At 42.7% G+C, this 16,041-nt stretch overlaps 1 protein-coding gene across 2 annotated transcripts in view; it reads right to left on the bottom strand.

Moving 5' to 3' along the window:
* The window catches only part of LOC146988328 (cadherin-2-like), a 105,154-nt gene that overhangs the window by 37,897 nt on the left and 51,216 nt on the right, over positions 1-16,041 (bottom strand). For both annotated transcript variants that reach the window (XR_015035693.1, XM_085773515.1), the window contains exons 8-11: positions 14,431-14,568; positions 12,876-13,061; positions 9,248-9,501; positions 4,987-5,129 (exon numbers count right to left, since the gene is read on the bottom strand). Coding sequence is in view for 1 of the 2 variants with exons in the window: in XM_085773515.1 (XP_085629641.1) it covers positions 4,987-5,129; positions 9,248-9,501; positions 12,876-13,061; positions 14,431-14,568 (721 nt within the window). In the remaining variant the exon portion in view is untranslated. The remainder of the gene's footprint in view (positions 1-4,986; positions 5,130-9,247; positions 9,502-12,875; positions 13,062-14,430; positions 14,569-16,041) is intronic.

Below are 16,041 nucleotides of genomic sequence, written 5' to 3'. Positions count from 1 at the left end.
ATTCTGAGTGTGAGGCTGCTGTCACACTCTGTCACTACCAGATAATTACAGAGCGCTGACAGATACTGCATGTTGTCATGCATAGTTTAGTCAAGTCCTTGTATCAAAAACGAACAAATAAACAATTAAAAGCTAGCAGCTTTCCTGACCATTCACTGTCATTTCATATTCAATCATATTATTAGTAGCTTTATTGATTATGAGTGTATTTCTTAATGATATCCATGCATCCAGTGGCTATTCTGCTGCTCATAGGATCACAGGAGCTGGGGCCAATCCCAGCAGAGGCTGATGACATACAGTAACAGTACACACTGTTTAAGAGTCTATTACAGGGCTGGGACACACAGCTCACTAGGGGTGTGCCAAAAAATCGATTCACATAACAATCTTCTATCTTTACGTGTCTTTACTATGTCATTACTGTTTCTACTGTGTTTTTCCTATGTTTTTACTAGGGATGCAAACAATTAATCGACTATCGATTAATTGTCGATAAGAATTTAATCGATTAAATTAAATTACTTGCAATTAATCGTTCCTTTTCAATGGGAGTTTTACTGTGAAATGTAAACAAGCAAAGCCGACATAATGTAGCAGATCTCTGTGTAAACGTGTGCAGCGCTGCGCACTGCAGCACACAAGGGAGAGAGGGAGAGGAGGTGAAAAGAGACAACACTGTTACCTGTTGTAGCTATACGGGACTCAGGCTGTACCATCGCTAACACACAGACGACCGGTGAGTAACGAGTCAAAAAGCCGCCGACACGGAGCTGCCTGAGGAGTTGTAATGCAGCCTGAACGCAGCTCAAACCGACCCGGTGCCTCAGCACGGCGGACAAGCTTTGATAAACACACCGGATCCACGCTGGTTTACAGTATCCTACCGTAGTTTAGCCGGTCGCTACCGGAGCTTAATTTAAAAAAAAAAAAGAAAAGAAAAAAAAAGCGCTCGTTGCGGTGCCGCGGAGAACAGCGCGTGTGTCCAAGCTGTGTTGGTTTATGTAACTTGAGGGGACAAATGAACCACATGTTTATTGTCATGCATTGCTGACCTGGGCATTGTTTCTCAATAAATTAGAAAACCCTTTCCTATCATTCCCCTTTTCCCTGCATGGTTGAAGGAGACTGGCTCGCATCCACGCTCCCACTCCCTCCTGCGCCGACATGTCACCTTAAGTCACATAAACCAGTACGGGTGTGTGGACACAATATTGTTGTCAGCGCGACAGCGCCTCATCACCGCTGGTGTTAAAAGGCTCCGTTCTTTCTGCAGTCAGGTTAAAGCGCACATCCGCTGTGTTGGTAAACAAATAATCCCTCTGTATCAACGGAGGCAGCCGTGCTTGAGCAGCTTGGGTTGGAGGTGGTGTGAGTGCGGGCCAGCGGGGGACAGAGGAGGGGGGGGGGGCATTCGGGCTTCAGCACGGTACGGAACAACTGGCCCGTGTGAGTGCGTCCTTATTTGTGGCCGCTGCAGCGCCACACGGGCTTTGCCTTTCAGCAATCAAGCGCTGTTTTCGTCTTTGTTAATAACAATAACAGCAACAGCTGTCGGCAGCTGAGATCGCTGTGCCGTCACCATAGAAACGCAAGACGCATTACGGCTCATTCGCAAAATACCTTTCAATGGAAACACCCGCAAATGGCAATTGCACTTTTTCGAAGTTTCAGAAATATCGCTTTTATTTTGCGAAAATCTGTAATGGAAACGCAGCTCTCTCACCTCATCTCATCTCATTATGATAGGACTTCAACCTCAGAGCTCTCTGTCCCAAATAACGTGCTACTTAAACATTTTCATTGTGCTGTGCTCTTAAAATAAATTAACAAATACTAGTGTAAAGTCCATAAGGAATTTTCCCCTTAAATTTAGGTTCTCAGGAAAATCGCCGCTTATCAATTAATCGATCATCGATCGATAAGGTCTATCAACTATCGATTAATGAATTACTCGATAATTTGCATCCCTAGTTTTTACTGTTTAATAGTCTATTACAGGGCTGGGACACACAGCTCACTAGGGGTGTGCCAAAAAATCGATTCACATAACAATCGCAATTCTCATTTAATTCGATTCAGAATTGATATAAAATGTCCCAAAATCGATTTTAAAAAATAAAAAAATGAAACAAATCTGCTGGCTGTTGGCCTCCATTTCCTTAGAATTTAAAAGGCAGCATGTTTAACTGCACAATTCTTTTAGTAAAGAGGCACTTTTAATTTTGTTACTTAAGCAATATGTGATATTGCTTTTATGCAACAGTTTCAACAGTTCTATCTAAGCATGGATAAATGTTTAAAACTCAATAAATGTGAAAAAGACACTCTAGTCATTCTGTCTTGAATCGAAAATCGATTTTGAATCGAATCGTAGCCCCCAAAATCAGAAACGAATCAAATCGTGAGATAGTAAAAGATTCCCACCCCTACAGCTCACACACTTACATTCACGTCTACAGGCAATTAAATCACCCAATCAAGCTTATTTGCATGTCTCTGGATTGAGTGAGGAACCCGCAGAACCAAGAGAGAACCCACACAGGAACAGGGAGAACATGCAAACCCCACATAGAAAGGCCCCAGTCCCAGGGACCAAACCCAGAACCATCTTGCTGTGAGGTGACAGCGCTAACCACTACCTAGATTTCTAACCGACCTAGGGGTTGTTGTTGTGCACGACACGGATGCTGATTCGAGCAGAGTTTTTTTTAATTGCCTTTTTTTTATTCGGTGCGCCTATTGTTATCACACTACGCACACAACCTTTTTTTTCCATCAACTGATCCGCGGACCATTTGCATCTCGATCTGTGGAGAGCGATCAGAACGAATCACAGATCGTCATCAATTCCTCCGCTCCACTCACATGCTCTGGCGTCGATCAGCTGAGCCAGAGCACAAGCAGCGAGTATGTATGTGTTTTATAACATCGGCAAGAAAAAACCCCATCATCAATCATCCTCTTAATCGCAGATCCACGATCAGATTGCCGGTTGGCACAAGCCTACCACTACCCCACAGTGCTGCCCCACAAACAGATCATCTGATATATAATTGTCTCCAAATCAAATACCAAGAGTTTATGGCATTTTCTTCTGATATCTCTCGTCTGGTCTCCTTGTGTATTACTGTAATGCTTGTAAAACAGCGGTACTCAATAGGCGGCCCGCGGGCCGCATCCGGCCCGCCGAACCTTCCAATCAGACCCGCGACTGAGTTCTACTAGTTTACATATTACTGTATACTGTATTTCTCGGGCTCCGTGCGCCTGTAAGTCAAAGCGCTGGGACATGGAAACACGTGCGGAGCGTTTGTGTGTGCCTGTGAGGCGCTGCACTGGGATACAGAAACGCCGACGAACCCAAATCACCATGCGCGAGTGTTTGGGGAGCGGGCTGGACTGCAGGGTTTTCCCTGCCTGTCTGCAGAGACCGTGGGTGATTTTGACCGCTGTCTTGGTTCAACTGTGTGTGCATCATGCATGGGGGGCCGTTCAGATGAAGCGTGAAGCCGCACGCATTTGATGAGACGCAATTGTTTTTCCGTGCACACCTGCGGCGCACAGCTGCACGACCTGCTTCTCCCCCGGTGTTGTGTCCCGGTTCCATCGGTCTGTGTCTCCTACTGTTTCCCACTGAGCTCTGCCTCGTTTGAAAGGTGAAGGAAGCCCATGTGTGGAAAGACGTCGCCTTCGAGATGTAGAATGTGTGTTATAGAAGAGAAACACACATTTCAGGACCAATGACTTGTATCCTCAGAACAGAGTCAGACGTCCTGTGATGGCCAGGTCATATTTAAGTTGAAAATCACAGGGCATGTCTGAGGATACAAGTCAGCAGTGTAAAGCTCCAGCATGATATGTAAATGATGATATGACAATGTCAAGATTTTTCATTTTATATCATACAAAACACCATGAAGTGTATAAATAAAAATTATGTGCTTACAAGTAAAATAAAAATAAATTATTAGACGAAAAAGGTGAATTTAATTTCAATCTAGGCCTATTTGAATGTGCGGCCCCCAAGGTGTCTGTTAAGAAAATTTCTGGCCCTTCGACAAATGTATTTGAGTACCCCTGTTGTAAAACCTCAGTCCTGTGATGCACAATCAAGTTACTGACAACACTTTTGTTCTAGACAACCTGGCTCTTTCAGAATATTCACTATGTAGTGGTGTCATATGAATGTAGAAAAAGCTTTATGATCAGAAAAAGAAAGGAAAAATAAAAAAGCTTCACATATATTGGTTTGAAATGATCATAAACTTCTTTTTAGACACTATAGAACTGTTCTTTGAGGTGTTTTGGATTAAGGGAAAAAGAATATAGGCTCTCTTTGGCACATACTGTATGTGAAGGTGCACAGGTCTTCTATCTGACTTTGGCCCATCATATGATGGGGCATGAGTCTCCTATTGGACATGGATGTTTGAGGCAGGACTACTCCGCTTCTGGGTGAGCTACAGACACACCAGTGGACTCTCTGTAAAGGCCGAAGTGCCCCGCTTTCAATAAAAAAAAGAATCATATCGCTACCATTTGGCGTTCTGGAGATAAGACGCAAACGAGTAAAACAATACCCCCACCATTATATACAATAGCACCAACCTCAGAAAGGTCCAGACTTCTCAATCAGGAATAAGAGCAGGTGAGTTGAAAACATGTTTCCAGTAGAGCGGCCACTTTCACAGCTATGCTGCTATTGAAGCTTCATGTAATGATGCTGTGTTTTATTTTCTCAATCTTCTCTAATGAATGAATGACAAAACTGCTGAATAATAATGTGTAATTAATTCCATAGCGGTGCGTTAGCTCGTAGCCTCACTAGCTGCTGTTCCCTGACACCGTTTCCAGCCTGCAGACACTGACTCCACACTAACCCAGGATGACTGCAGCTATTGACAAAGCAGTGAGTGTGTGTGTGTCTGTGTGTGAGGGGGTGGAGGGGGGTTAAGGTCACTGCAGGACACGGGCAGGTCTCACCGTTATCAGAGGCCATGAAGGTGACATTGTACAGATTGTTCTTGACGTAGGGAGACTCTCGGTCGAGGATGGCGATGGTGGAAATCCGGCCGTTAACTGGGTCAATCTCCAGCCAGTTGGCAGGGTCGTACATCTTGGAGTACCTGGATTGTGAGGGAGGGAGGGAGAGAGGGAGAGACAGTGTGTGAGAGAGGGAGGCAGCGTCTTCAGCTGCTGCCTGGATCCAGGCCAAGCTGCTAGAGGGAGCTGATGTATGGAGGCTGCAGCAGTCTCATTCACTTACTCCAGCTGGAAACAACTCTGCCTCTAACGGACTCCTACATTATATCACAACATGTGTTTATCAGTGGAAATGTTTGATCTTGAATTGCAGTCAGTGAACAGAAGGAAGCCTTGGTGATTTATCATGTTTCACATTTCAAACAACACTGTGAATAAACAAAGAAAGAGCAGAGCGACGTGAGGCGGCCATGACGGAGCGGAGTGGCCCGTTTTTACCTGTTGTTAATTAGTAAGATAAAGAGGAAGCGTCTGAAGAGCAGCTAACTGCACAACACAAAGCGACACAGGAAGAAAAATCTGACACCAAGATGTTCTCCCCCCGGTCGGCTCCGCGGCGTACAATACACTCTCTTTATCTGTGTCAGCATGTGTGCACTTGCGCGTGTTTTTGTGAACACAGTTGAGTGTCCGCCATTGGCTGTTGCTAGGCTACGCAGACTTGAGCAACTGCATTTAGAAACAAAATAGTGGGATGCGGTGAAAGAAAGACGGCCGGGGACAGAACGCAGCAGTCCTGCAGGCTCTGCTGCTCGTCGAACAGAGAGAGAGAGAGAATCCCTCCAGCCGGCGTGCGCCACAGAAATCCTTCGGCTTTTATCTGAGAGCCAGGCTGCAGAGGACCGCATGCATGCAGCAGAGGCACACACAGCAAACTGTATTATAGAATCAAGTCATTTGCACCTGGACAGCTCTACATCAACAGGGGACAAATTAATTCTCAAATTCATCAAGGTCATAGTCATCAGGCAGCCATCACACTAGTGACCACCAAGTGATAACAGACAAAGAAACGCCCCAGCCCTGAAGGAGGCTGAAGTGGTGGCTCCTGAATGCACTTGTAGTGACATTATACTATGATTTGTGGTTGTATTGAATGACATGGGGTGTAAGAACCATGAACAGAATCTTCAACCTCTGTGATCCTGATGTCTCCACTGTGTTTGAACTAAGGATGCACTTATCTGATATTAAAGGAGACATATTATGCCCCCTTTCCACAAATTAAAATAGTTCCCAGGTGTCTTAAAGACATGTCTGTGACATGCTTTGGTGGAAATACCCCAAGGATCAAACATCACAGATCTTTTCATCCTCTCAAAACAGCCCTGTTCAGAACGGCTGGTTTCAGTGTCTGTCCCTTTAAATGCAAATTGTTTGCCCCGCCCCGCCCCTTCTACCGGTCCCAGGTAGGGGTGGGGTTATGCAAATTCGAGTCGTAGTTAGATAACTGGAAGACATCTGAGGGAAAAACTTGTAAAACCACATGGATTTCAACCTAGGGAGCCTGAAAATTACATTTTTTTTTGTCAATTCTCACATTTAGGGGCCGGAAGGCAAGACAAACACCCAAATATATGTTAAAGAGCCTTCAGAAAGTGATATTTCCATAATATGTCCCCTTGAATATCGGCCCAGATACGATAAGGTTTATTTGTCACATACACAATTATATATTAGTAAAATGCGCAGTGACATGTGTTATTTTGTCTGCTTCCAGAAATAATAAAATAAAAAGACACAGTGGTATTTGATCTGTATTGGGTGATAAGCAAAGCCCAGGTATCTGTATTGGTATTGGGACTGAAAAAGCCAGATCGGTGCATCCCTGCTCACCGATCTGGCTTTTTCAGTCCCAATACCGCCCCTAAATGGGAGTTTTTTTTTTATTTTTTTATCACTGGTGAAACATGGACGGGGCGACTCAAAGAATCTGGAATCTGTCATTCCAGGGGTCAGGCCAAAGTGTGTGAGGATCATAAATGAAAAGGAAATGTGAATATTTGCTTTGCAAGTTGATCTACGGTGTGCGCCCCTAAATTTTCTGCCTGCACTCCTAAAATTTTAAGTTAGTGCTTCTCGTAAAAAAACTTAGTCTGGAGACCTGCTAGATGACAAAATCATATATTTTGAGTTTGCTCATTGACAAATTTTGTCTGTATTTTTGCTATTCACAGACATTAGAATTGAACCAACTCCTACAGAATTCACCAGATCGACATCATATTTAGTTGGTCTAACCTTAAGACCTTTATGACACTTAATTTGCAGTCCCAGTCAGAGCCCATCTATATGTTAATATTCAGTTAAAGTCATAGCACCACCTTGCAGCAACAGGAAATGTCATGCTTTATGAGCAGACCTGGGCAGTGTACGGCCCCTGGGTGATGGGAGTTGGCCGTAAAAGTGTAAGGTCACATGAAAAATAGGAATATTGATTAAAAAAAGTAAAATTTTAACAAAACATGGACTTTGGCGTATTTATTTAGTCAAGTCAAAGGTGAAGCTGTGTGCTCAGTTTGCAAAGAACTGAGCAGCATGTTTAAGGATTACAATTTGAATCAGCATTAGAAGACACTCAGAGATACAACTCTGATACAGAGCAGCTACAGACATCTCAAGCTCTGCTGGCTGACTTGAAAATGCAGCGAGGACTTTTTTTTTAAGCTTTACAAAGTGGACAATTTTGACTTTCTCCTTGTCTCCGGATGAGAGCTGTGATGTTCAGGACACACAACCCAGCTTCTCATCTTTATAGGCGGGATAAGGAAGGACTTTGAGCTTACCGGCAGCACTGCAGTCAGAGTGACGACAACAAGGAGCGATATGTTCACAGTGGTACGTGTTTTCTGTTGACGTTAATGACTCAACTAAATAGAAAGCAGGCAAGGGCCGATTTGGACAGGAAATGATCGGCCTGCTGAAGGCTTTCATAAAAGTTTGAGTTTTTTTCACGCCAACACTGAAAGAAGACAGAAATTAACTGATCACCTCCACAAGTTCTCCTCATGTCAGGGGCACAGTATGGAGAAGACATGAGAATGAAATGCACATGATCTCTTCTCTCTTTACTTGTAGTGTGATGTTCTGCTCAACTCACTGACCTGATTTTCATTCAAGCCCAACACAGACTTTAAGGGTTAGTCTTTGAAATACTGCAAAAATCATTCACCTTTTGTTCACACTAGCTTTTGTGAATGTTAGTTAAATAATAATACAATGTTGAAGTTTTCATTACTTCTGCTTCACTCTTTCATAACTACTCTTTCCAGCAGCAGCCTATCAAAACCATACAGTTCACTGCTTTTTATAAATATATGAAATGAATATTGAGCAGAACTCTAACTTGGTGTAAAGACACCGAAGACCTTGATGATGATTTATGCTTTATAGTGAAATGTTTTGTTGCATGGGGTTCATGCTTGTGTGTGGTGAATGTCAAACAGGAAGGACCTACAGTATAACATTGGTAGCGCAGCAGCGGTCCGCCCCAAACTTTATAGGGTTTGATTACAACTCCATGCTGAAGACATTGTCACAGAGCCACCAACTGGAAACAGGCAGAAACCCTTAGGTGATAACAATTTGATGTATGTGCCATTTTCATGGTCTGGTTTTATTCTTGATACAGGAACATTATGCATGTTGACAGACTTCCACATTTGACTTACTTGTCTAGTAAAGGTTTAGTGCAGAGTATCGGTAGCACCTCCTACATACATATTACTGATTCCAAGGTTACATTTAAGGTGGCTCTTAAACATATATTTGGGTGTTTGTCTTGCCTTCTGGCCCCAAAATGTGACTATTGACAATAAATCTGTAATTTGTAGACTCCTGAGGTTGAAATCCATGTGGTTTTACAAGCTGTTCTCTCAGTTGTCATCCAATGATTTAATTAGTTTTTGAATTTGCATAATACCATCCCTACCTGTGAGTACCGGTACAGCAAGAGAGGGCGGGGCGAGCAGTGGTTCATTTGCATTTAAAGGGACAGGCACTGAAACCAGCCGTTCTGAACAGGATGAAAAGAGCTGTGATGTTTGATCCTTGGGGTATTTTGACTGAAGCTTGTCGCAGACATGTCTTTAAGACACCTTAATTTGTGGAAAAGGGGGATATGTCTCCTTTAAATACTCAGGGTAGTGACCTTAGAATTAATTCAAATAAATCAGCAGCTAGATTGAAGCGGGGGTCTTACCGGACAGTTTGTCTCATAAAGCGGTCTGGGTCCTGAGCAGTGAAGGTGGTGAGGAGAGACCCGGCAGGTAGACCCTCCTCCAGTTTGATGGACTTGGGATTGGGGCTGAACTCCGGGCTCTCGTTGACGTCCAGGATGCGCACGGAGACGGTTGCTTTGGACTGACGGGCCAGGTGGATGCCTCGGGCCAGAGGGACCTCGTTCTCCGCCTCCACTGTCAGCATGAAGGAGCGGCTCAGCTCAAAGTCTATTGGCTGCACAGACAGAAGAGAGGGGGAGGTAGGAAATGTTTAGGTCTTTCTTTCTTTCTTTCTTTCTTTCTTTCTTTCTTTCTTTCTTTCTTTCTTTCTTTCTTTCTTTCTTTCTTTCTTTCTTTCTTTCTCATAGTTTCATTCTTTTTTTACATTCAAAATTTCATTCATTTACCCATCCTCTGCTCCCACATTCTTCTTTCATACTTTGTTCTTATTTTTCTTTCTTATTTTTAGAATTATTGCTGTTATTATCACTATTATTAATACTGTTATTATTGCCGTCTAGCTATTGCTGTCACAAGTATTATTTTTAATATTATTAATACTGTCATTATTATTATGACAGATATCACTGTACTATTATTATTCAAATGTCTTTCTTTATTGCTGCTATCACTATTACTGTTATGACCACCATTTATATTATATATTATACCTGAATTACACATACACAGAAACCATGTTCACACTTGTCGTTTGTCTTGTATTTCACAATAAAAAATAAATAAATAAAAATAAAATGTTGAAGTCATCATGCATACATTTCTTTTGTCTCTGTGTGCTGTCATTATGTGTGTGTCAGAGAGATCCTCCCTGCAGCTTCTGTTCAAATGACAGTGTGTGAGGTGATGTCATCCCTCCTCTGCCTCTCCTGCTAACACGTCACTTACTTTTCCTGTTGTGTAGAAAACTGCTCCATCTTGGTGAGAAACATGAATCAGGTTGGTGGAACAATGTGAAGCCTTTTACCGTCTCTTTGTCAGAGGCGCAACACAAACAGCAGCTGTTCTTCTTCTGATGATGATTACAAGGAGCTACTCACAAGCTGCATGTGAGGACCCACTGTCTCCTTCAAAGGACACATTTTTAGTCCCTGAGTTTTCACTTCAACAACAGATCTGGAAACAACAACGAAAGAAAAAAACCCCCACATGTTGTCACGGTTGCCAGGCAACAGGAGGCACAACTCCAAGGCTGAAAAATGAAGCCAAAACTTCAGCTCCTCCAACGGCCGCTAGAGTCTGGCTCCAACAGCGAGTCTCCATGTCTCCATAGGAGCAGAGTAGGTTTACCAACAACGGTGTCTGAATATATGGGACACTTCATACACATAACCATTCCCTTAGTGCCTAGATCCATGAAAGTGGTTTTCTTGCTTGTTTGTACAGCAAAAACAAAGCCTGAATCTGTCTTCTCTTAAAGGTCCAGTGTGTTAAATTGGGAGAAAACCGTGATATCTAGCCTATCTTTAACCTATCTTTAACCTATTTTAACCTATCTTTAGGGTGCCCATTGTCATCTGGCCGGGGACTACAGCAGGATATTAGCCAAAGCTGCCCTTTTTACTGTATTTGATGCAGTTGATTAATTGGGACTGTCCACGTACAATACAACAATAAAAAGTAAAGTAGCGTTCAGATTCAAGGTTTCAGCGCTCACTCACTCGCTCGTACTCACCCCTCCCGTTGGCAAAGTGACGGTGGCCTCCGAGGACAAAAAAACTTGTTTACCACGACTGGGACAACTGGGAGTATTTCAGGAGCATGGAGCGATGAGGTGAAGATCTAAACCATTTTATGTCTGCTGTTTCCTCCTTCCTCTTCGTTGGTTTATTTATGAACATGAAACTCTAAAGCACGACCCTTGCTTTATGTGTATATAAAAGAATAATTATAAGGCTATGAAAATCGAACAAATTTTATTTTATAGCAATTATACACTTATATAAATATATTCATGGGTAGTATATTCCGATTTTGCCAATAAACCTTGACAATTATTACACACTGGACCTTTAAACCTCTTGATCATTAATGCTTTTACAGCAAGACTCAGCTCCATCATTTTAACTAAACTTTTCTACTCCGAGTCTGAACTTTTCAACCGACTTTCAAGTTTCCTGGGTGGTTCTGCAGCCGATGGAGACGACCTCTCCATCAGCTTCTCCTCATGTGCCCAGTGTGGCTGCTGGCTACAGGCTCTGCCTCTTTGTTCTCTGGATCAGAATTTGTAATACTAATCATTTCCATATGCCACAATACAGCAACCGCAGCATCTTTTCTATTTTCCCATGTTACCAGATGGAATAAAAAAGATGATTTACTATTGAAATGTTCAATTTTGCTATGTTCAAAACTTCAGTCAAACATTAATAATGCCAAATGCCAATTATTAAGTCACAGCAACTGCTGTTTTATCCATACCTCCATGGTTTTGACTGCCACTACAGTTCCAAAAGAGAGCAACATAACACCACCCACAGACATAACTCCTTATTAAATTGGCCACCTGCCAGCTAATGTTACATTGTTAACTTCAACTGCTGAGAGAACGGTCTACGGCGTTTGCTCCCTCCCTCTCACTCACACACACACACACATGGACAGTGCCGTGCTCCAACGACAAATGCGCACAGCGGCGTCCTCTGGGTCCTAGTGCTGCCTATTACAGAACACAGTCGGACATACAGGCACTCAAACACTGAGGCAGGTGATGCATATTTTATTTTGAAAATGGGATATATGCCGTTGCTTATGGGACCAAATCATTATGATCAAAATACCAAAAGTGGGACAGTTGGCAGCTCTAGAGCAGAGTCAGGTCCTGACAAGACACTTGGAACTTCTAGACACTCTCCAGAAACCTGAGAGTGACGTCACAGAAGCTCCGTCAGTCTTTTATAGTCTTTGTTGCAAAGTGACGTTAAAAGGATATTTCAACATTTTGGCAAATTGGCCCATTGCCATAATCCCTATAGTTTTAGAAGTAGGTTTGTTACCTTTAATTGTTGGTGCACCATGTTGAGGTAAATGCAAAGCCGTAAAGAGACTGCTTGCCAACCAAACCAAGAAATTCCATTATCCTCCGTAGCGTAGCTCTGAGCAGCTCGCGGCTCTGGTCCGCCGTTCTAAAAATAGCTTGCAACGACAATTAAAGGTAACGAACCTACTGCTATGACTATAGGGATTATGGCAATGGGCCAATTTACCAAAATTTTGAACTATCCCTTTAAGAGTGTGAGCAACTGCTAACAAAGAGAAAACCTTTGTAAGACAGAACTGTTTCATTTACAAGTCTACAACAGTTACAAAAGATCACTCCTTTGTACACCATGTCCTCTCTAGGATGCAGCCCCCGCACTGGAGTCCTGTCCTATCCAACTGCATTCTGGGAACTGACCTCAGTACATGTTGCCAACAGGTTCAGGTGACAATTCTCATCCTGTACACCAGGACTTTGAGGGTTAACTGTCTGCTCTCTTCTCCCCTGATTGGATTGATGGAGTCAGGCCGGGTGTTCACATGGATTCAGATGTAGCATTTAACTCTGTGTGTGTGTGTGTGTGTGTGTGTGTTGTGGAGAGAAGATCCCACCTTGACCACAGTGAGCAGGCCCTCGTTCGTGGTGGGGTCAGTGGGGATGGAGAAGCGTCCCGTGGGGTCTCCGGCGACGATGCGGTACACGGCGCTCCAGGCCGAAGTGTGAGGCTGGTCTTTATCTGTCACCGTCAGGTTGGCCACGATCACATTCACCCTGTTCTCATGGACTTCCCCATAGAACTGTCACAGACAGACAGACAGACAGACAGACAGACAGACAGACAGACAGACAGACAGACAGATAGATAGATAGATAGATAGATAGATAGATAGATAGATAGATAGATAGATAGAGACAGACAGACAGACAGACAGACAGACAGACAGACAGACAGACAGACAGACAGACAGACAGACAGACAGACAGACAGACAGACAGATAGATAGATAGATAGATAGATAGATAGATAGATAGATAGATAGATAGATAGATAGAGACAGACAGACAGACAGACAGACAGACAGACAGACAGACAGACAGACAGACAGATAGATAGATAGATAGATAGATAGATAGATAGATAGATAGATAGATAGATAGATAGATAGATAGATAGATAGATAGAGACAGACAGACAGAGAGAGAGACATGTTGATACTGGAGCACCACTTTGTCATTGTATTTAAAGGGATAGTTCAACATTTTGGCAAATTGGCCCATTGCCATAATCCCTATAGTCATAGCAGTAGGTTTGTTACCTTTAATTGTCGGTGCAAGCTGTTTTTAGAACAGGGTAGCAGAGCCGTAAGTTGCTCAGAGATATGCTAAGGAGGCTAATGGGATTTCTTGGTTTCCTCATCAAAGGAAACTCATCAAATACACAATCCAACAACTCCAAAACGCTCTGGTGGACAAGTTGTGACCTGCACATTCACCACGCTATGAGATAATAACACAACGTTATGAGACAGAGTCGTTTTTGAGGCAAATTCATGCAAAACCACTGATGCGTGTTCCTGTCAGGTGCAGTTGTTCATCAAGCAGTCTCTGCATTTGCCTCGAAAACAACTCTGTCTCGTAATGTTCCATTATTATCTCATAGCGTGCTGAATGTGCAGGTCACAACTTGTCCACCAGAGTGTTTTGGAGTTGTTGGATTGTGTATTTGTTGAGCTTGATGAAGGAAACCAAGAAATCCTGTTAGCTTCCATAGCGTAGCTCTGAGCAGCTCACGGCTCTGCTCCACCGTTCTAAAAATAGCTTGCACCGACAATTAAAGGTAACGAACCTACTGCTACTATAGGGATTAGGGCAATGGGCAAATTTGCCAAAATGTTGAACTATCTCTTTAACTGAGACAGACACAAGGATAGTATAGTCTTCTGTCTTTCAGCGATTCAGTACAACTCTTTCCCTAAATGAAGACTCCACTTCCCTCCGAACACCTCTGTTCATGTCAGACCTGCTCAGTCAAACTGAGCCACTTTATTGGACATCTCATTGGCTCTCTGCTCCTCGTCCATCTGCCACTGCCAGTAACAGCCCACAGTTTCAATGTTGTTTTATAGCCATGAGAGAGAGAGAGACAGACAGAGAGAGAGGACCTACTGTGTCAGCGGTGAACTCAGGGGGGTTGTCGTTGACATCAGTGATCCTGATCACAGTGGTGGCAGTGTTAGACAGGCCGTACGTGGGGTTTCCCTCCATGTCAGTGGCCTGGATGATCAGGGTGTACTGGGTGACTTTCTACAGACAGACAGAGAACAAGAGGGTCATCATCATCATCATCATCATCATCATCATCATCATCATCATCATCATCATAGCATCATTACAGCTGAATGGAGCTAATGACTGCAGATGTAATGACACGAGTGAAATGAGCTCCTTAATTCAAACAGGAAATGTTTTCAAGTTAACTGACTGAAACACAGTGCAGTTAAAGCTCCAGTTGGTGTGAAGGATTTTACTTTGTCATATTTACAATTCTCATTCAGAATTATTAGAACTCAGGTGACCTCAGGTTCTGGTCGAGCCGACCAGCATTTCCTTACTTTTGGTTTCGTGGCGAGTCATGAGAATAACGCAGCCAAATCGCCGCTTATGGTCGGAACTACGGAGGTATGTGAACCTCTTTGAACCTCTGACTTTAATTCTTGATGAATGAAAACATGAGTCTGTCTTGCGCCGGTCAAAGAAATGTACGGTCCGCGCGGAGGCTCATAAATGTAGTGTAAAAACGCTTCGCTTTTCCAAAACTCCTCGTTGTCCCTTTAATGAATCTTTTTTTATCTCCTCAGATAACTCTTTTTTATCTCTTTATTTTTATCATTGTTATTTATTCTGCTCTCTGCATTCTTTTTATTGCATTTTATTGATAACTGAGTTTTTATTTATACATGAGTTTTATTTGTACATTCCTATGTCCCATCATGCTACCCCTGCTACATGTGTTAGGCTGTGTGTGACTGACTGTATTTGTATGGTCATGGTGGACTGTAGAAACTGAATTGCCCCTTGGGGATCAATAAAGTCTTCTGTATCTGTATCTGAAACTGAACTGCTATGTAGTTATGTAGTTATTACATACACATCTCCCCTGCTGCGCTTCCTCATCCCTCACTTGAACACAAAGGAGAACCGATGACTGGGACTGATTCACTTATTGGTATTTGAGTTATGATATCAATTTTGATAACTAATCCTCTAACCTGATGTAATATCAGCGCTTATGAAATTGTATGTCAAGGAGAAACTGTCAGGAGTGAATGATGAATGAAAGATGTTTTCTGCTTTTGTTTTTCATTTTTACAAGCTGATGATTTCATTCACAGCTCAGAGGCTACTGGACACTTCCCATGTTTTCATGCCTGTTACTAAATCCATGATTGATCTTTGGAAATAAATCAATACAACACTGTTTTTGATCCGTTTTTTTAAGCACTTTAAGCAAATGTTGATTTATTCAACCTGATTCTGTGAGCTGCTGGTATTTTATTGCATCAATATAAAAAAAAGTGTCAGAGTGTAATGGCTCCAACGGCACTAAATTACTACCTGACCAGATCTCAATGTGTCAAGTCATACAGTATATTAAAAGATCCAGATGTTATTAATCAATATCAGATGATGCAAATAAAAATCACAAATAATACAACAATTAAAAATCGATTTTTTTCAACCTTGTGTTAGTAGAAACCACAATAAACCGTCAATCTC

The sequence above is a fragment of the Trachurus japonicus genome, chromosome 4 (assembly GCF_045865225.1).
Source record: "Trachurus japonicus isolate A0001 chromosome 4, Traja_1.0".
In the NCBI taxonomy this organism is placed as follows: Eukaryota; Metazoa; Chordata; class Actinopteri; order Carangiformes; family Carangidae; genus Trachurus; species Trachurus japonicus.
The sequence above is the reverse complement of the archived record's forward strand: the minus strand, read 5'-3'. Positions and strand labels throughout refer to the sequence as shown.